General features: G+C 39.4%; 2 protein-coding genes across 3 annotated transcripts; one reads left to right on the forward strand and one right to left on the reverse strand.

The window, feature by feature from the left end:
• Positions 1-266: 266 nt before the first annotated feature.
• On the reverse strand, positions 267-6321 carry lcat (lecithin-cholesterol acyltransferase). 2 transcript variants are annotated; one of them, XM_077567497.1, is made up of 9 exons: positions 6304-6321; positions 5051-5173; positions 4368-4592; positions 3336-3492; positions 3009-3124; positions 2723-2818; positions 1703-1927; positions 1234-1429; positions 267-809 (listed from the first exon to the last, which is right to left on the reverse strand). In XM_077567497.1, exons 3-9 carry the CDS (start codon positions 4516-4518, stop codon positions 446-448), a joined length of 1305 nt encoding a protein of 434 aa, XP_077423623.1. In that variant the 5' UTR covers positions 4519-4592; positions 5051-5173; positions 6304-6321; the 3' UTR covers positions 267-445. The 2 variants fall into 2 exon arrangements, with proteins under 2 accessions (XP_077423623.1, XP_077423624.1); XM_077567498.1 differs by lacking the exon at positions 6304-6321 and having other exon boundaries at positions 5051-5185.
• Positions 6322-7626: 1305 nt separating this feature from the next.
• Positions 7627-20879, forward strand: uba2 (ubiquitin-like modifier activating enzyme 2). The gene is made up of 17 exons (XM_077567496.1): positions 7627-7821; positions 8743-8826; positions 8932-9002; positions 9080-9144; positions 9225-9325; positions 11070-11191; positions 11273-11340; positions 11537-11658; positions 11769-11868; positions 12687-12838; positions 14504-14597; positions 14675-14787; positions 15917-16072; positions 17482-17578; positions 17717-17822; positions 19448-19590; positions 19756-20879. The coding sequence occupies exons 1-17, from the start codon at positions 7681-7683 to the stop codon at positions 19974-19976; spliced, it is 1956 nt and encodes a 651-aa protein (XP_077423622.1). The 5' UTR covers positions 7627-7680; the 3' UTR covers positions 19977-20879.
• Positions 20880-21437: the final 558 nt, after the last annotated feature.

Here is a 21437-nt window from a genome sequence, read left to right on the forward strand (position 1 = left end):
GCAGAGCAATCTAACTTGGTAACGCAACTTCAGTCAAGGCCGAAGTAATCGAACTCAGATAAATCGAACGGGGATTTATTTTTATTTTTTTCGAAGGGGGAAGTCTGCGCACCAAACGCCGCATTTCAATCCCAGTAACACACAAAATGAACACAAAAAAAGATGTGTTTACAGTGGATGGGTGTATTGGCGCGGCACAATAAAACTGGATGGGTTCTTGTTAGTCTCATACTACAACAACTTACTTAGCACAATAACCACGAAAATGCCGGACAAAAGAATATCTTTATGCACAACAGAATTGTTATGATGAAAAAAAAAATCAAACTTTCAGAGTATATTTTCATCATTTATAAACTTGAGGTCAGGCATACACAACTTTTTATTGCTGCTATTCCCGGGCCTGCTGCATGTGCTTTTTAACATGACTTCAAAATGCTGTTGACTATATCTGCCCAGACATGACATCAACTTCTTTGGGTATCTCCGATTTCCCCTCTAAGATTTGCTGTATTTGATGGAGCACCTTTTCATTGAATACAATATCCAGGTGTTGCAACCCCCTGTATTCCGTAACATGCACAGGCTTCTCCTGCTGTCCTACCCAATTTTTACAAAGACTCATGCTTCGGCTGCCCACGGTGTCATCTCCATCGTCGTAAACAAAGTCTATGGGGTCTGCGTTGGGAAAGCTCTCGTCGTAAATATGCGTGACTGGAGTAGGTAGTCCAATGCCGTACATACACCACACCTCAACACCAGGTGGGCGGAGATCACCAGTCAGGTTCTTTGTGTCTTCTCTCATGTACCTGAAACCAATCAAATGTTTGTCAGCGGAGTTCTCGTGGTGGATTCTTTCTTTGCTTAACATATTTGGTTTGTTATTACATATTTTTTCATGCGGTTCAATTGGGATGTGAAGATCAAATACATTTTTATTTATTTAATTTTTTGCCAACATACTGTACAGTGTCCTTGAATGCCAAGAAAGGCACCGCTAAATATAATGCATTATTATTATTATTATTATTAAAGTATATCTCCCATTTAATGTTTAATATTACTGACCTGGACAGATCAAATATTGAATACTCACCATTACTTCATAATTGTATATATATATATTTCATAATATAAATGCCCATGAAAATCCATTTGGGTCTGCAGAACATCAAAGCAGAAGTGCATAAAGCTAATCGCTAGAAGTATGATGTAAGTACAATATGAATTTACCAGCCGTCCTCAAAATTGATGTCTTGGAACAAGCGCTGGTAGTCCTGTCCGGTATAGTTGAAATATGGCGTCGATAAGAAGACGTGGTCCTTAGGCCACGCCTTCTCTGTTGGCAACATCCAGGGATTTGTTGTAGTCATCCTTTGCTCCTCTCTGATCTTGATGTTGGAAATCATTGGGATGCCGTCATTTTGGCCTAAAAAAAATAAAATAAATGAACTAGGTTTTTTTTTGGCACATAACTTTTATTGCACTATAACATATGGCACTGATTCCCAACCATTATGCAGAAGCACATTAATTAGTATGCTGTGAGAGATCACCATGTGTGCCATAGAAATATCATTTCATTGCTAGCAGAAGGTACTGAATTACTATTTTTGGTGGAGTGCACGATATAATTCTAATGAAAAATAAGTGCTTTGGCTCAATAAAGGCTAGAAAACACTTTGCCATGCCATAACAGTACCTGATGTCATGACTCTCAGTACTTTAACAGCGCCCCCCCATGGAGCGGCGAGGGAAATGAAGCCCCGAATGTACTTGTCCTTCCATTCCTGAGGCTGATGGTTGAGGAAGTAGAGGACGTAGTGGCAGCCCATACTGTGTCCCAACAAGTAAACAGGCTCCTGGTACTGCTCGTACATCTGTTCCACCAGCTCCTGCAACTTCATTAGATACTCCGCATTCTCATCTGTGGGAGGACAAGAAAGATCATCTGTCGTCATCATTGTCACTCTTTTCTACAGAAATAGATGCACAACTGGAAAACTAATAAATTGGCACATTTCAAATGATGTGGATTATGTTAAGAGTCTGACAACAGTATAACAAATTGTTTATCTTTCTCACCTTAAAGTGGAAGTCAACCTTAAACATTTATTGCCAATATGTTATATGTGTCTTCACTAGTCTAAACATGACATTCTGATTAATCTTACATTTTTGGAATATGAGCTATGAAGCAAAATCAAGCCATTTTTATCCATTTCAGGGGGCGGCCATTTTGCTTCTTGATGCCGACTGAAGATGACATCAATGCTGCTCAGGGCTCAGGCAATGACCAATCACAGCTCACCTGTTTTCTGAAGCTGTGCTGTGATTGGTTGTTACCTAAGACCTGACCAACATTCATGTCATCTTCAGTCGACAGCAAAGGGGCAAAATGGCCGCCCCCTAAAATGGATAAAAACATCTGGATTTTGCTGCATATTCCACTAATGCAATATTAACCAGAATACTGTATATAGACTAGTGGGGCTGCATAGAACATATTATTGTCAAAAAAAAAATATTGGGGTTGACTTCCCCTTTAAAATGCCAATACTCCCGCAACATTGTTACATAAAAAGTAACAGTTCATTTTCAAACACAAGAATCAAGATTGACGCCGTATCAAACATCAATATTCTCTTATGATAATCTGTTTATATTCCACATAAACTCGATATAGTGTAGTGAAGTAAACATAATATTTTTTACCACTTACTAGGAGTTAATCGCCAATCATACGGTGCTCCACGAACAGTCTCATTTCGAATGTAGCCAATATTGACTAAATGCTGCACCATAGTGTGAAAATAACCTGCAAAACACAGAGCAGACTCAGTTTTTATCCTTATGTGAATACATCTTCTTAATCTCAGTTTTATTTCAAGACAACGCACACAATTCTTACAGTTCTTTTTCAGCCCGTACCGTTTATAGAATTTAACCTATAACCTCAATATTAATGTTGAAGTGTGTTGCTGTTATGATAGATTTATTTCTCTCACCAGCCAATTTGTTATTGTCAAGAAACTCAATGGGATAGGTTTGTCCGAACCCCGGCACCCGCACCTGCACCCCTGGCGAGTTGACTGACCGTCTTGTTGTCCTGTTGTAAACAAGTCTGAACACAAACATTTGTGGGAAAATGTCAACAGTGTGTCCAAAGTAATAGATAGGGTTACAAATTGGCCAAAAGACCAGCATCATTCAAAGTATTTTCCATCTGTATAAGCATTGATCACCCGACTTAAGTCAAAGCTTCTGGTCAAAGAAATGTTCCATGTCTATGAGCTCAGAATAGATGAAACGCATACAGTATCCGTCAGCGTTACCTAATGTTATCGATCCAGCAGTCGACACCAATAGGCATGAACATGTTGAGGTCAATCCACAAGGGGAACCAATTATCTGTTTTCTTGTAGCACATCCAGTGGACCAGCTTTGGCTTGTCTATCTTAGCATCCAGACGGTTCCCCAAGTTTCCTGGAACTGCAAAAACAAGAGAGTTGAGCATAGAAAACACCAACAAGTGAATAACAAGTCCCCCCTCTAAGACCCCAATAATATTTGTTTAGTTGAGAGTGTAACATAAAATGTACAGGATTTAGATGCAACATTGTGTGATAGCATAAAGTCAGTTGAACATTAGCATAACATAGTAGCCTACATTAGAGTCTATGCATTGAAAATGTACATATTTAATTGCTCTAAGTTGTTTTAGTTTAAATCCATAATTCCAAATGTAAATGAACAGCCTTGGTCACATATGCATATAACCAGTGAGCAGGTTTGTTTTACTAAACAAACAGCCTTGTGGGCCCCAAGCTCACAGCTCTTACCTCTAGCACAGTACCACCCACATGAGGCCCAGAAGTTTGTAATCTAATCTCAACAGTTTACAATGGGACCTCCAAATTGGAACACCCAAAAACTACGGTATTACTATTTGAAGTTCAATTTAGGAAAAATCTTCCGATTATAGACTCCTGCTTCGTGAGCATCTTGAGGGTTGTTTGCCTTTTTTGACAATTTTCTTCGCAAGACAGACATGCATTTTATTTATTTATTTCAAACATCTAGACCTACTGCATGCATTTTTTGGTGGGAAAAAGTCCACATACTGGGGAAAATCCCACACAAGCACGGGGAGAACAGAGAATTATCAACATTCAATTAATTGATTGCATTTTTTTGTAGTATGTGGAAGAAATAACTGGATAAAACACACCCAAGTGCAGGCAGTGCAAGTTAATAAATGATGGAAACTATTTTGTGTGAAGAATTTTTTTTTTTTTGCGCCAAGTTCACAAAATGGATACAATGGGCAGTAAAAGAAGCATCATTTCAGGTAAAAGTAAACTTACCAATGATGAGTGGAGGTGTGATGTTGCTATGGTTTTGAGCTTTTGAATCGGGAGGGAAGACAACATTGAGGATCCAGAAGCATGAGGTGTGATGAAGTCCCAGTAAAAGTCCAAGTGTCAGCAAAGGCCAGTTTTGTCCTGAGGAAGCCATTGTTAGTGTCCTTTCTGCCTGCTGCAGTGTTGGCTGATGTCTCGTCTCGGCCTTGGCAACACTGCTGGCGTTGGCTTGATCAACAAATTAAAAAAAAGGTTGGGGGGGGGGACTTACATGGAGTTAATGAGAACGGTAACCTTCCTAAAAAGACCGACCGACGTGTCTTCAACCAAACTTTGTTAGCAGCCTGTTATAAACTTCTGACAAATCTAGTTGAAGGGGGTGGATGATGAATTAAACTGTGTGTAATCAGCCCACGCGTGCTTAGTTATCGCACACGCGTGCGCGCGCACACAAACACAAACACACGCACGCACACACAAACTCGAGTGGTGTCTTCATGCCCTATTGATTTTAACCAGCTATTTATTTACACGACAGATGACTGCGTGCATAGGGTGACGAGATTATAGAAAAGGAATAAAACATAATTGTTTTCATTCATTATTGTAATGCAGTTTACACAACGTGACTTTGTAATTTACTAATGTACTGATAGAAGATGCAAAACGTGGGGGAGTTGACTTACATTTAACGCGTGCCTTGTAGTCTCTTTGGTAGAATGAGTCCAAATGACAGTGGAGTGGATGACACCAACGACTCTCCGGGCAGCTGCTGGTGCCTTCAGGGGACTCCCAAAATTTCCGAGTTCCTGATTCAATAGAATGCTTTTATTCGTAATCTAAGTCTTCATATGTTACACAAAGTGCATTTGCTGCACAATCATTTGCAAACTTGCTATCGTTCTAATTATTGTTTCATAATGACATAATATGGCATATTTGATGATCAGCCAAGACGAATTACTCACACACTGTTAAAGTCCCCCCCCCCCTTTTTTATTTAAACTGCTTCATCCTTTGAAATAATGCTTATCTTTCGACCCCTTGTAACTGCCCCTCTTCTGTGCTACCCCGTAGATAGACCAACAGGGGGTTACTACAGGGCAATAACCTAGAATTAATGCTTGGGCACTTTTAAGCATATAGCCAGTTTGGCCACTATCTGACATGTTAATGAAAACTTTTATCCTAACAATCAAAAATACAGTTGTCCAAAATTCCCGAGGCTATTTCAAATATCTGTGTATCGCCCCAATCAATATATCCAGATATGCACATTCTATTAGTCTATTAGAGATACTGTATAGTATCAGTCAACAAAAGCAGTTCCCCAATTGCTGCAGCGTTAAGTGGTTCATTTTGTGTTTTTAAAAGCGGCAAAAGTATTGGACATTACGTTCAATCGGCAAGTGATGGCGCTGTCCCAGAAAAGGAAGAAAGAAAGAAAGAAAGAAAGAAAGAAAGAAAGAAAGAAAGAAAGAAAGAAAGAAAGAAAGAAAGAAAGAAAGAAAGAAAGAAAGAAAGAAAGAAAGAAAGAAAGAAAGAAAGAAAGAAAGAAAGAAAGAAAGAAAAGAAGGAAAGAAAAAATACATGAAGATTAGAGAATAAGAATGACAATTGCATGGTGGGGCACACAGAAGGATACAAAAAAACATATTCTCAAAAATTCCTCTTCGGATCCTGATTTAGGCCTATACAGCAAAGTCATCGCCACATTGAATGTGGCAAAAATGCCAACATTTTCTTGACTGATTATTTTTTTTATTGAAACAGCCATTAGAAAAACATTTTTGAAAACTATAATTTGATGAGTTTGTGGCAAATACAATGAAGTAAAACGAGCAGATTTTCTCCAGTGATTGTAATTACTAGTAGCTAAATTCATATAAAAACATGTCATATATATCAGTGCTCTTAAAAAACAAACAAAAAAACTCACATGTCAAATCTACATTTCAGGATTTGTCTATTAAATCCATTTATCCATTAACTACCGCTCATCCGAGGTCAGGTCGCGGGGGCAGCAGCTTCCCTCTCCCCAGCCACTTCAAACAGCTCTTCCAAAGAGATCCCAAGGCTCTCACAGGCCAGCCGAGAGACATACTGTAGTCACTCCAGCGTGTTCTGGGTGATCCCCGGGGCCTCCTCCCGGTGGGACATGCCCGGAACGCTATATTAATATAAATATTGACCATTTGCAACGACGTCACGTGATCACGTGACTGCCCTATGACGAACAGGGGAAGGAAATGATTGTTGAATGGAAGTGGATAGTAGGTATGCGATAAAAAGCAACATTTGGTTTATTCCTTTGTCTGTCTGCACAACCGACCGCACAGCAAGATCTGACCATTTTATAAGATGATCGATTAGATAAAGGACTTTACAATGTACGAGATTCAATGGTTACAATACAGGCAAGTGGCTCTTTTGCCGTCCAGCGTCCCCTAGGGGGCGTTCCCATGAGGGCTGTGACGTCACGTGCAAAAGGTCAATACAAAAGTTTCCTCCTGCAAACGTCATTAAGCAGAAAATTGTATACATGTATTTCAGGCAAGTTGTAAAATGTCTTAAGTCCTCTTGTTTATGTTTTGCAAATTTAAAACATCATAAATCATGTTCTTTCTACTAAGTACTGTCTCAAATGTTCCCCAATTTCGATACTGTAAATGTATAGGATCGTATGCCGAGAAACGTTTCTTGGGAGGAGCAATATGGCGGCCTCGCGACTTCAAAAGTATTGGCTTATCGGCTATCCAGTCATATATTCCGATCAGTGTTTGCAACGTACAGTCAAACAGCAACGATGCCCTTTAAAAAAAAGAAGAAGATATTTCTTTAAATTGCCATTTCAAATAGTTTAAGGTGTTTGGTTCAGTCTATATGCTTAAGCACCTGGAATACACATATTTAAAAAATATTAATACTAAGCCACAAGTTTCATTTGAATCGTAATTTCAATTAATTATTGGTCAGTTGCGGCAATGAATGCAAATCAATGTTAATCTTCGAGTTTTTTTCCACGAGTACATAGCTGTTAAAGCTTCTATGCTATATAATTCAAGAAAAACGTTGTTATTAATTAATCATTTGCCTGATTGAGTGCGTGTGAGACATTAACTTTGTTGGTTCGTTAAAACATGCCACATTTAATATGGCGGACTCGGTAACGCATCACTGCAACAGGGAAACTTCATTCAATATGTCATTACATATGTCTATGCGGGGCATCGTCAGTTCCTTCCGCGGTAGAAGACTAAGCTAACCGCTAGCATCCCGGTCCCACAGGCTGAGTTTGTGGCTGTACCCATCAACCATGGTTCAACTTGTGGGTTCCCTCCGAAAGGAATTGGCTGACTCCCTCTCTACGTCCAAGGTCTTGGTGGTGGGAGCGGGAGGTATCGGCTGCGAGTTGCTGAAGAATCTCGTCCTCACTGGCTTCAAAAATATCGAAGTGGTTTGTACCCCTCACGTTTGTTTGCTTATTAGCTTAGCCGGCTAGCACGCTAAAGTCTTTGTGCTACAGAATGTCGAGCTTGCTACCATGTGAAGTCTTTGTGCAGCACTGTACCTCTAATCTGTGCAGATTTTAGGTGGCTGACTTCCCCTAGAAATAGAAGTCAATTGTACTCCTATATGTTGGTGATTCGTTTCACTTCAATAACTGAAATAAATGTGTGGGAACAATTTCGTTCGTGGAATCTACGCACATACCGAGCGCCAGAAGAGGTATTTTGGCGCCATCAACACGACTTGACTTGTCTGATAACTTCAAATAATGTATACAAATTTAGCTTGTGTTTAGAATAAGCATCACATTTAGTTGCTGTGTTTTTGTGTGCGATCACGAGTGACTCTAATGAGGCCGATCTTGACACAATGATAGATGGCTCCAGATGTGTGATTCTCAGGTACAGTAACTGGGCCGTTCATTCCTTCGTGTCTTTTGCCTTCATAAGGAATTGGTAGGACGTGTAGGAGTGGCTCACTGTGATCCATACTCAATGGCAAAATTACTCGCAATTTGTGCACAGGTGGAAATGCTGATTCTTGTGTGGACTAAGATTATGGTTACATTTTAAGTATTGGTTGAACGAGAGAGTGCAGCTTCTGAGGCGTATTTAACAACACAAGCATTAATAAATTAGTACTGGGAATATATATATATAATGCACACGTGTTACCACTTTAAGGTTACATAGTGCTCGTATTGAAAACAAAAATACAATGACTATGCTATCAAAACAGTGTGCGGTTTTGGCTTTGATTAAATTAAATACAGGAATCTACTTGGATAGTAAAGCATTTATCTAGTCAATGTTTAGGTCAGCACCCATTACATGTATACATGAGATTTATGAAATCATTCATTTTGCAGATTGACTTGGACACAATTGATGTCAGCAATTTGAACCGCCAGTTCCTCTTTCAGAAGAAGCATGTTGGCAAGTCTAAAGCACAGGTATGCTCTCTATGTGACATTTTGTGATACCTGCTATTGTAATGATGCACTGTCGCTGGACTTGTGCTTCAGTAACTCCAAATTGTGTGTTAATATTTACTCCAGGTCGCCAAAGAGAGTGCCTTGCAGTTTTGCCCGTCTGCAAAAATTACTGCTTACCACGACAGCATCATGAAGTAATTGTCTTTGCCGTGTGTCCGTTTTGCTGTATGTGGAAATCATGGATTTAAAAAAAAAAACTTTCTCCCAACAGTCCTGACTACAATGTGGAGTTTTTTAAAAATTTTATCCTCGTGATGAACGCGTTGGATAACCGAGGTGTGCACATCTGGGCTCATTGACCTTTTTCTATCTTTCCCAAGATGATGAGGATATTCATCTACTTTTTACCTCCTCAGCCGCTCGCAACCATGTGAACAGAATGTGTTTGGCAGCCGACATCCCTCTCATTGAGAGCGGCACAGCAGGATACCTCGGACAGGTTACTGTCATCAAGAAGGTATACCTTATACTGTGGCATCACCCAATGTTGTGTTGGCAAATGAAAACATGCCAGCATTTCTGTGTGGTTAAGTATGGCTGCAAGTACGGTTAAACGTGTGTCAGATGTTGGTCATATTTTTGTCAGACTAACGTGCTTCAACTAGAGACTGATGGCTGAGCGATACGGCGTAAAATTCATGTCATGGTATAAATGTAATTCCATCACAAGAATGGTACTTAAGTGTAAAAATCATAATGAAAGCTCTTTAAATGTGGAAAGTAAATATTTCCTGTAAAGAGGCAGAAATAATCAGTTTTTTCTGCCCTCTGCTTCTTTTCATTCTAATTGAGCATTTTCTTGTAAACATGCATCCACTTTTATTTCTATGTAATGAAATAAATAAATAAAAAGCGCAAATATAGTACCTTAGCTAAGCTAAGTTGATTTTATAAACAAAAATCGTTATTTTGAAACATATTTGTTGTGTAGAGCTCAAAATTCAACACCCAGGTTTCAAAATGGCACAACATTTAAATTTACTTTTGAGTTTACAGTATAAGTGAATCTTCGTGGCTGACGTAACTCATTTCCGTCCACGCCATTATTTTCTCTCAAGACAATAATTAATTTACATTCTTTTTTCTTTTCTTTTTTTTTCTTTTTCTTTTTTCTGGAGAGCTCAGTATTGTTCATTCGGCAATTTTACCGATTTGACATGTCATCATCATTGCTCTCTCTTTTTTTATTTATTTATTTAATAATAATAATAATAATAATTTACTTGCTAATTTCTTGTTTATAGCTAGTTGCGCTCCGCTTGAATGCCATTCCCAACAGATGTGTGTGAGAAGTGTCCTGTTGACTGAAATACGTTTTTCTGATGTTTGGTGACACATTTGGTTATGCAATTAGCAATGACTTCTGGTTTCTCTTTTTTTGGTGTTGGATACTTATACTACTCCTTGTCCGTCTTTACTAAGTGTATTTTATATGTCGCCATGGAGGCGTGAAGTAGTTACTGAGAGGAGAGAGGATCTGCACCACTGGAGGATAATGTTTATCCGCGCCAGCTAGCAAGTGCAGCTCGTAGGTTGTGCCCATAAATGTCCCCCTCGTGTACTAAGTAACTCTCCCAGTCCATGACCGGCAGTTCAGAGCCGATTGGTCTGCCTGACCTGTTGCGATTCTGGGTCAGTTAGGAGCGGTGCAAAAATAATAATAAATTGGCAATTCCACGTCTGGAATCGCAATGTTGATTTTAAAAACAAACAAACAAAAAAAATGAGGAATCATTCAGCCCTAGCTCATCGTTAATCTGTGAATTATTTTTATTTTTGAAGAATCTGATAGGAATAAAAAATCCATCCCTTTATTAAATAAGACGTTAGTTCAAATTAACAGTGCAGAAAGTGCACAAGCGTAAATTATGATTTAGTAACCGATTTGTTCCTTAACAAGTAAGAAATTAGACAATAATGGTAATTTTTGTTTTCCAAAGTGAAAGCAAAAAATTTTAAATGTCTTATTTGGATTAAACACAAAGATCAGCCTGCTGTCAAGAAGGACCACAAAAATCTGAGAATATTTACTGCTGAGATTTTGAGGATTTGGACAATTTTACGTTGAACAATGCCTTCGAAGCGATGAATCTATTATTAGAATAGTTGTCACTTAATTTGGTTTTCAATTCATTGTAAATCAATTTGTGCATTTCTATCATTACATTTTATGCTTTAGATATTTTGTCTTTCTCCCTCAGGGAATGACAGAGTGCTACGAGTGCCAACCGAAACCTGCCCAAAAGACCTTCCCAGGATGCACTATAAGAAACACGCCATCTGAACCCATTCACTGCATTGTCTGGGCTAAGTATCTCTTCAAGTGAGTCACATCCACTAATATTGCACGAGCACATTTTGACCAAAATAAAAAATACATCATGTCAAATGGGTGCTATTCCAGCCAGCTATTTGGAGAGGAGGATGCCGATCAAGATGTGTCACCTGACACAGCGGATCCCGAGGCTTCATGTGAGTTTAGGCTTTTCCATTTTTCACAAAATTCATGTTAATTTGCAGTGAGTCCAATTGAGGTTTGCTTGGTACATTTGTGCCGGGCAGCTGTTATCTGCAAATATGAAAGCCTCGAGAGAGAGAGAGAGAGAGAGAGAGAGAGAGAAATGTGTTTTCAAACTTCACCGTGTAAAAATAGTGTTCTTGAATTCAGGGAACCCTGAAGAAACGGCAGCTCGTGCCACAGCCGCAGAAATGGACGGAGATGTCAAGCGCGTCTCTACCAAGCAGTGGGCCCGCAGCAACAAATACGATGCTATCAAACTCTTCAACAAGGTACCAAATACCAAAATGGCAAACTGACTGCAATAGTCACAAGAAGATTGCGTCAGGTGAAGTGACTTGAGTGTCACTGCTAACCCGCTATCATTGGCTCTGTTTGCCAGCTTTTCAAAGATGACATCATGTACCTGTTAACTATGGACAAGCTGTGGAAGAAGAGGAAAGCTCCCACGCCACTGGAGTGGCGGCAGCTGGAAAACACTGGTGTGTTGATAACATTTGATGTCATGGATCATTCCAGCAGCCCATGTAACTTGCTTAACCAAATGTATGAAAATACTGTACTGATAATGGTGGTTTCTACATACAGACGCTCCCCACCTTACGAACGAGTTACGTTCCGGACGATCGTTCGTAAGGTGAATTTGTTCGTAAGTTGCTTCAGTGCTATATTTTGTATTATAATTTATGTTTAAAGCCTATATAAGTATATTGAAGGTTTATATAAGTATGTTTAAGGCTTGTACAAGTAACCTGCATTGGTTTGTACTGAAAAAAACTTTTAATAAAATGGAGAGAATACGTACTGTACTGTACTACGTATGTTAGAGAGAGAGAGCGAGAGACACACACAGTATGTACATGTACGTAATAAGATAAATAAAATGAAGTTTAACTTACTTTTGGAAGATGTACTCGATGCTTAAGGAGATGATGGAGGAGGATTTTATATCATGAGAGATTCTTCGTCGTCGCTGGAATCGGCTTCAAAAGTTATTTCCTGCTTCATGGGGACCGGCGTTTTCTTCCTCCTCCTCCTCGCCACGTTGCTCAGCCTCCAATGAGCTCTCACAGCGCCAATCGTCGGTATTGGCGTCGGAAAGAAGCACTACGCGCAATACAAAATCTAACTTACAGCATCTCTTTCCGAACATTTTTCGACATACTGTACGCGCAGAAATGTTCGTATGTACCGTTGTTCGTAACTCGAATGTTCGTAAGTAGGGGAGCGTCTGTATTAAGTTTTATTCAATATCTAAGCCACCGTGTGTTTGAGTGACTTTCGGTATTGTTTGCCCTAGGATCTCCTCAGGAGGCGTCCTCAGGTTCCGGCTTAAAGGACCAGCAGGTTCTTGGTGTTTGGGGCTATTGTAAGCTATTCCAAGAAAGTGTGGACACCCTCCACTCACTGTTGGACGAGAAAGGAGACGGCGCAGAGCTCGTCTGGGATAAGGTAACACATTTTAACAAGTTATGTTGAAGTTATTGCTGCGAAACAGCTCAAACAAACAAATTTACTCTAGAAAAAAAAAAAAAGAAAACTTAGGGCCAAATCTATTAAGAATGCGCTGCGTCCGCTAACCGCGCTAAAAATTGCTCCACATCTGCACCCGCAGCTCTAATGATATTGCAGTGCAAACACACCCACAAAGTTTGACAGCTGGGAGCAAATTTGCGCCTAATTTACCACACAGGGCAATGGATTTGCGCCGAGAACGCAGCAGTTTAGTAACGATTGCGAGAAAGATGAAATGATCACAAAGCGAGTTTGGACCGACGAGGAGGTGCAAAAAGCGTTTTCCTCTTTTAGCGCCATTAATAAGATGTAGTAAGCGGAGATGTCATTCATTCATTTAATGTCTTTAAAATACTCATTATTGGTGCGATCACTTTTGGATATTTTCAGAGGTTGATGTGGGCATACAGTACGCATCTTTCACATGAAAATGATCGCAAAATGTGTGTGAGTGGAAATGTGTGCTCCGCACCTTTTAGATGTGACTGTGTTCCCAATTAACCGATCGTGTTTTACCCTGTGTTAAATTGTACTTAGACAACCTGCCAATGATCCGTTAGATCTCAATTTAAATCCAAATAAAGTTCAACTAATCTAGAAAAAGCATCCTGTAATATACAAAACCCAGTGTTTGGTGAAATACAGACGCTCCCCAACTTACGAACGAGTTACGTTCCGAGCGATCGTTCGTAAGTTGCTTCAGTGCTATATTTTGTATTATAATTTATGTTTAAAGAGAATACGTACAGTACTGTACTACGTATGTTAGAGAGAGAGAGCGAGAGACACACACAGTATGTACATGTACGTAATAAGATAAATAAAATGAAGTTTAACTTACTTTTGGAAGATGTACTCGATGCTTAAGGATTTGATGGAGGAGGAGGAAGAGGAGGATTTTATATCATGAGAGGTTCTTCGTCGTCGCTGGAATGGGCTTCAAAAGTTACTTCCTCCTCCGTAACGTCAATGTAGGAAGAAGTTGAGGGTCGCGGAGAAGAAGATGAGGGTTGATGAGTATCTTCCTTGGAGGATTTACTAGAAACTGGCCGAAAGAAGCGATCTAACGACGATTGCACAGTTTTCTTCTTTTTTCATCATAAATGATGCGGTAGCACTGTATGGCATCATTCAATTGATTTGCAACCTTTGTGCAACGTTCAATATTTGGGTCTTGCTGCTCGAAGAGTGCGATGGCTTTATCTATGAGCGACAGGCGTTTCTTCTTCTTCCTCCTCCTCGACACGTTGCTGAGCCTCCAATGCTGGGTGAGCTCTCACAGCGCCAAGCGTCGCTGAAGCACTACAGTACTCGGAAAAAGGTGCGCAGTAAAAAATCTAACTTACAGCATCTTTCCGAACATTTATTGACATGCGCGCAGACATGTTCGTAAGTACCGTTGTTCGTAACTCGAATGTTCGTAAGTAGGGGAGCGTCTGTACATTGTAGTTGTCGACATCCATGCATTTGTCTTGGCCTCAACACGCGCTTTCTCGACTTTTAATTCGCTGTTAATATATGCATCCTAATGCATTCAAACATACTGTGGTTGCTGTGTTTTGACCAACTTTTGTGAAAATAGACCCTTGCTTGTGTTGTCAGGATGATCCTCCTTCCATGGGCTTTGTTACCGCAGCAGCAAACCTCCGAATGCACATCTTCAGCATGAACATGAAGAGTCGCTTCGATGTCAAGTGTAACTAGTTTTCTTTTTGTTTCACATGAGCACCTTTCGGGAAGAATATCCGCGTTCAACTGCATTTGTTGTACCAGCCATGGCAGGTAACATAATCCCAGCAATTGCGACAACCAATGCTGTCATCGCTGGACTCATTGTGCTGGAGGGGCTCAAGATTCTGGCAGGCGAACTGGAATCCTGCCGTACGGTCAGTTCATCCACCACTCGACACAACTAACTACACAAAGGATTATTGAACAAACAACCTTGCTTTTGTACTGAGCCCCCTCTGGTGCCAAGGTATAAAAAAAATAAAGTTTGCTAATCTGTACCCACAGTTCCAGTCAAATTTACCATTTTCTCCCGTCAGACGACGCGCTTGTGGAAGCTAAACTGAATACTGTATAGGTTTGCCGATATTTGAGGATCTATGGTGAGACCCAGAGTGCTTCACTGCTCGTGGGCACTACACTTTACATTTTAGCATTAGCACTCCTGACCAATCGGTTTTGGTCGGTGTGGTATGCTCAAAGAATCACCTTGTATTTCTTATTTTATTCACTTTTTGGCAATTTTAGCACAGAGATCTATTAAACAGTATCCATGTAATGTGTAGTTTAGCTTCCACAAGCGCGTCGTCTGACAGGAGAAAATGGTAAATTTGATGTGAGGGTTAGTTATGTATTCTACAAATGATGGATTATTTAAATGAGCAGCAAAGCTGAAGTTGGCTCTACCGTTGCGCTCAAGTCTATCATCTTATATTATCAAAATTTAAACTGCAATTGCATATTCTGGCCTGAAGATAGGAGTATTTTCACAGTTTTGTATCGTTGAAGACGCTGGTTTCCTCGTTGCCTACAATTTAAAAAAAAAAAAACATTGAATTTGAACCTGATCTCATTTCCACAAAATCAAAATGGCATGGAGTTTCTCACCTGTTTCACACTCAACACTACTCCAGTTTTCAAATAAATCAAACTTGTATCTATAAATTTGAGTGTTCTTCTTTCTTCGTTATTGACATGCTAAACCGTGGGTACAGATTAGCAAAAAAATTCATTCCTTCAGTTCGGTTTACTGTTGCTCTTATTATTTATTTGCTAATGAGGCTGTGAGCTTTGACTTGGCATTTAAGAACAAAATGTTTAGATCAGTGATTCAGCTTTCATTGATTTTTACCTGAGCCTTTGGACACGGTTTTGTCATTTTCGATTACCAGCAAGTTGGTGGCAAAATGTCCACCCCTGAGATGGATGTAAACTCTGGATTTTTCTGCTTAATTCATGTTCAAAAAATATTCATCAAAATTCCGTTTGTTCATTTCTTATCTCCAGATCTTCCTGAACAAGTGTCCTAACCTCAGGAAGAAGTTGCTAATTCCATGCATCCTAGACCCACCTGGTGCCAACTGTTACGTGTGTGCCAGCAAGCCTGAAGTGACCGTCAAAGTCAATGTCCACAAAACAACGGTGCTCTCTTTGCAGGACAAGGTGATTGGTTAAGTTTACTATCAACTCTGGCAACCAAAGACAGTGTCAATCATAGCTGTTGATTAGCAAACTAGTGCCATTCAAGGAACTCTTGATTGCTGATTAAATTGCAACAGGGGGTTTGCAGTGGTTTCAGCATACGGGGTTCCGAATTGCTTGCAATGAAGTAGTTGGAATAGGCATGCTTAGTTACCGCCTACATACTTGATTTATAAGTATTTACAGCCTGATGTTTTTCAGGGTACTTACTGTAATGAAGATTAACTAATGCGTTGACATAGGTTAGTGACTTGCATAGAAATTCTCGTTACGTTGCTGCCGTAAGAAATGAATCATGGTTGTAAACACAGGTACCGCTGTAATAACAGGAATGTGATTTTTCCGCTAATTCGCGGAATTCCGCTTTTTTTATCCCCCCCCCCCCCAAAAAAAAAATTCCGATTTTTTTATTATTATTTTTTTTAATTATTTTTTTTTTTTAGTAGTTCATTGTGTATGCACATGACTCCGACAGATAACATCTTCTGCTATAACAAAGACATTTGTGGTATGCTCTAATATGAGTTACTTTTCATTTGGTCATGATACAATTATTTGTTCATGAAATTTGAACTCTTCAACATTATTTATGTGTTAACTTAGTAATCACATTAGTTAGATATGATGATATTCTCAGTGATAGTTTTTAAAAGCAAAGGCAGTCCAATGTTTTTGAATGTGACTGATTTTGAGTTGACTAAAACTGCCATTTTATATGGGATAGTTCAATATACATTGAAAATTTATGCTGTTGTTTTGTCTATTTCTTTGTCATGTGAGTGGACCTAGCTGGGTGCCAGCGGCCCCCAGACCCCCGGCTAAATTTTCAGATAATTTCACTTTGGTCAAATCACATCCCTGTAATAAGTCACCGCATTTTGGCTTAAAAATGAAAATCAACATGACTTGAGATGAATGTGAAATGTCTTTTTTTTTTTTTTAATACTGTCACCCAGACTTGTTAGTTAGAATGTCCTGGAATTTTTTCGTGTGGAAGTGGGGGAAATAGGACCGGTGTTATCTAGGCTATATTGTGTTGGCACATGACCAGATGGTATGCTGTATCTTATGAATTGCTCATTAATAAATCTATAAAATTAAGGATGGCCGTCATACCTAGCTTTAAATAATGGATTAAAATTGCTATTTAAACTCTAATACCAATTTAGGGTGTACAAAGATCTATTTTTGGTATGAAAATGATTCATTTGAGAAAATACTCAATAGTGGCACTGATAAAACCAGGTAGCAATACAATAACTTCCGTTCAATCTTGGAGCTTGGGTTTTCCTCATTGCGCACTGCATTTGCTGATATCAAACCAAAGTGTAATCACGCTTTTTTTTTGTTTTTGTTCTTATTGTATTCAGATCCTGAAGGAGCGGTTCGGCATGGTAGCTCCAGATGTTCAGATAGAAGATGGCAAAGGGACAATACTCATCTCCTCAGAGGAAGGAGAGACCGAAGGTAAAGAATGTTCGGTCCCAGTTTGTTGTAAGGAACAAACACCGTGGGTTAAAGCATTTTGGCGTTGCACTTCAAATGAGTTAAAGGGATGCATTTTGAGTGATATAATTTCTTCATTCTTACTTTCTTGTGTAATAGCCAACAACAGCAAGTTTGTTTCGGACTTTGGGATCCGTAATGGCAGTCGACTACAAGCTGATGACTTCCTCCAAGACTACACACTCCTCATTAATGTCTTGCACACGTATGTATAGACATGTATAGACATAGTATACATATAAGATGGTGTGAAGCACAGCTTTAGTATGCTTCTTGTCCTTTGGTAAAAGCCAAAAGCCCCTAACCCACTGAGTTGCGAGCGTTGACGAACGTTGCGAAAGTTGCGTTTCGACAGGGTTCGGAATTGGTCGGAATATGTTGCATTTTGTGTTCGGAGTTATTCGTAGTTGTCGCCATTATGGATTCGCGAATAATCCATTGTTTCTCCAACATGCGCATTTCCTCGTAATCCTCGTCATTTGTCATAAATGTGTCAGCAAATTTCTTTACGAGGTCCCATTCATAAATTCACTCTGACGCCCATATGCTACGGGTAAGAGAGTGTTTGTTTTCAGGCGGAGCACGCTCTTGTTTGGAATAGTGCGGCGCTGCCTGGAACAGCTCACGCATTGCACGCTGTCCTATTGGACTTTATTGTGCAGCGCGTCATCGCTATAACGTGGTGCGCGCAGGGGGACAAAACCGCCTTGTTTGTTTTGGATTTATTTCCTGGAACTATATTGTGCTATAAAAATGCCCATGGCGTCTTAAGTATTGACAACATTTAGATAGCACTCATATCCACTCCGGTTTCATATATAGCCTACTTGCTTTGAGAAATAAGGAAAGAAAAAAACTGTTACAGGTGACACGCAGCAACCGGTCCGTTTTGGGGGCATCATGAATGAAAAGCGTGACTGATACATGTGCTAATGATAGCTTAGTCTGAAAATAAATATTAGAACTAAATTTGCATTATTATTATTATTATTATTATTATTATTATTATTATTATTATTATTATTGTCCACGTCGTGATGACTCCCGGCCGCTAAACACAAAACATTACGTCACACAAAACAAAACAAAAAACACAATTGATTGTCACCAAAATTTACGAGTATATGTGCAGACGTGATAATCATAGTCTTGAAATATTAGAACAAACTCGCAACATTTTTAATATTTGAAAGCGTTCATTATTATTATTATTATTGAATGTGCGGCAGCGCCTCCGTCCTAAATATTATCCAAATGATTGCGAGCTTCGTTCTAATGTTTTTAAACTATGATTAACATATGTCTGCACATGTACTCGTGAATTTTTGAGGACAATCAGTCACGGTTTTCATTCATAATGCCACCGTAAGGGACGGGTTGCGCATAATTGGCTGTGTTGCACTCGGCTCCAGTCACTTCTAAATTCTTTGTCCAAGGAAGGATATGAAAAACCTGACTGAGTGATATCTAAATGACGTCAATATATTTGACGGCACCATACTCATTTTTATAGCACACAATTAGACCAGGAAATAAGTCCAAAATTAACAGGGTTTGCTTGCATACAGACGCGTCACGACGATGACTGACTAGACAAAAATGTCCAATAATTACATCTTCTAATAAAAAAGAAATGACAAATAATCATTTTAAGATGTTTAGTGGGTCTATTTGAGTCGCGCATTGTCTCAAATGTCGCTTTTACGTCGCAAACACGTCGTAGATATGTCGCAAAAAGACAGAGATGACAACCTCATATTTTGCAAATTCAACGTTCGGCAATGTTCGCTGTTCAGTGGGAGATTGGCTAAAGTGTGATTTCCTTGGCAGTGACGATCTAGAGAGGGATGTCGAGTTTGAAGTGGTTGGTGAAGCTCCGGACAAAGCTCCGCCACCCCAAAACAACCAGGGAGAGGTACACAGCATCACCAATGGCAACAAGGACTCCGCTCAGCCGTCTACTTCCTCTAAAGGTCGGTGATGTAAACATTTGCTTTTTTTCTCGGCGCATGCTGTTTTTTGCGCTGCTTCAGCTAGCTGACGTGGCTAACCACGACGCGGAGCTGCAAGTTCACTTTGTGCACCTTTTCCACCTTATCCCCGTCATGCTGTTAATAAACATGTCCTCCACCTTTCAGTTCCAGCAGAGGACGATGACGTCATGGTGGTGGACTCTGACGATGATGCTGAAGCATCATCCAGCTCTGCAGCAATCACTAGCAACACCAAGAGGAAGCATTCAGACGCAGAAACAGGCGAGATTTCCACCAAGCGTCCACGGACAGATCAGTCAAGTGCAGCAGCAGCAGCAGCAGCAGCCCCTGATGACGATGATGATGACATCATCGCTTTGGACTAAACTACTCTGCTTTCTTGGAGGATCATTAACTCTTTGAAATACTGCAATTTTGTTACAAGACAGACGGTAGACTTAAACACACCTTTTATGAAAAACAATTTGCGGTTTGTTTTTTGTTCCCTTTTCTCCAAGGCAGTTTTCATACTCCCCTACTCTTTCTGTAAATATAGTCATCATTTTCAAATAATCCGCTTTTTATTATTATTCATTTCTAGTAACTATAATATGAATCTGGTGATAGTATTAAAAATAAGTTTTTTTGTTTGTTTTGTATTTCTGAAGACGTCTACTCTATTTCTCATGCTTCTTAAGTCAGGGGTTTTGTGCATTGTCAATATACAATTGAAATACTGTTTGAACCAAAACATTTTCTTGGTATGTAATATTTAAACGATGGGAGAAAAACAGACCGCCGTCTACTCAATGGTGTTCATCACTGGAGTTTAAAGACTGGCTTCAAATCTGAGGCACTTAAGCGCTTGGTGCCTTGAGGTGTTTGTGCGCTACCTCTTCTGTACATCTAAAATGTTAGTCTACAGTGATATTAATGACATCTGCAATGTCAGCAGTTTTTTGGTAATCTAGCAATCGTGAAACATTACTATAACCAGCAGTGAATTAAAGTTGGCTCTCGGCCTTAGTACAATCTCTGAAGATACATGGGGTCTGGTTGTGTTTCAGTAACTGTCAAATTTCTTTAAAAAGTTGAATATGAAACTCGTTCAGACTATGAAACAAATTTACACGTATGCTATAAAGCATTGCAGATGAGCTGTCAGCCCCAGTGACCTATATATAATAAAAAAATAAAAAAGTTCATACTTTGTTGTGATTGCATATGTTGAAAGGCCTTGAAAGCCTTTTTGGACCAATAAACTTGGACGAGACAAATTGAAAAGCAAACTTTTTGTCTCCTTTTTTGTGAAAGGCTCAAAGAATACGTTTAATGTTGAACAGGATAATGTCTGTCAATTTATCCAGTCTGCAAGGTGTGCCTTATTAAACACCTTGCCATATATTCTTGACACAGTGAACCAATTGATCTGTTTAGGCCTGCAAGCATCAGCTAAATCTGTTTACATTTATGCTATTCCCGTAAAAGTTTTTTCCCTTAATCTAACAATAGAGTCACAAACCTAATGTTTATATACTGTACAGCAGCGGTCACCAACCTTTTTGAAGCTGAGAGCTACTTGATGGTATTATTAATATTTATGTGACAACACTGATCATGTTAACACTTCACAGTAAATAGGAAATAGACATCAATATGCAACACTTTTTTTTTTTTTTATAAATCTCTGCCAGCGTTTAAATTTTTGAATTATCATATGACATTCCTAGAAAATCAGAAAATCTGTAGCGGTATATTTGGTGCAAAACACACGTCACTGGAAAGCAGCAGAAAAACCACTTGTGACTCCTAGTGGCGACTTCTTTGACTACAAGTTGTGATTTCTA

This window comes from Vanacampus margaritifer, chromosome 6 (assembly GCF_051991255.1).
Source record: "Vanacampus margaritifer isolate UIUO_Vmar chromosome 6, RoL_Vmar_1.0, whole genome shotgun sequence".
In the NCBI taxonomy this organism is placed as follows: Eukaryota; Metazoa; Chordata; class Actinopteri; order Syngnathiformes; family Syngnathidae; genus Vanacampus; species Vanacampus margaritifer.

Coding starts and splice junctions, on each gene's coding strand:
- lcat (XM_077567497.1), bottom strand. CDS start 4,518: ATGGCTTCCTCAGGACAAAACTGGCCTTTGCTGACACTTGGACTTTTA. Junction 3,493..4,367: donor CACACCTCCACTCATCATTG/GTAAGTTTACTT, acceptor TTGTTTTTGCAG/TTCCAGGAAACTTGGGGAAC. Junction 3,125..3,335: donor TGCTGGATCGATAACATTAG/GTAACGCTGACG, acceptor GTTTGTGTTCAG/ACTTGTTTACAACAGGACAA.
- uba2 (XM_077567496.1), top strand. CDS start 7,681: ATGGTTCAACTTGTGGGTTCCCTCCGAAAGGAATTGGCTGACTCCCTC. Junction 11,659..11,768: donor CTATCAAACTCTTCAACAAG/GTACCAAATACC, acceptor TCTGTTTGCCAG/CTTTTCAAAGATGACATCAT. Junction 17,823..19,447: donor CTCATTAATGTCTTGCACAC/GTATGTATAGAC, acceptor TTTCCTTGGCAG/TGACGATCTAGAGAGGGATG.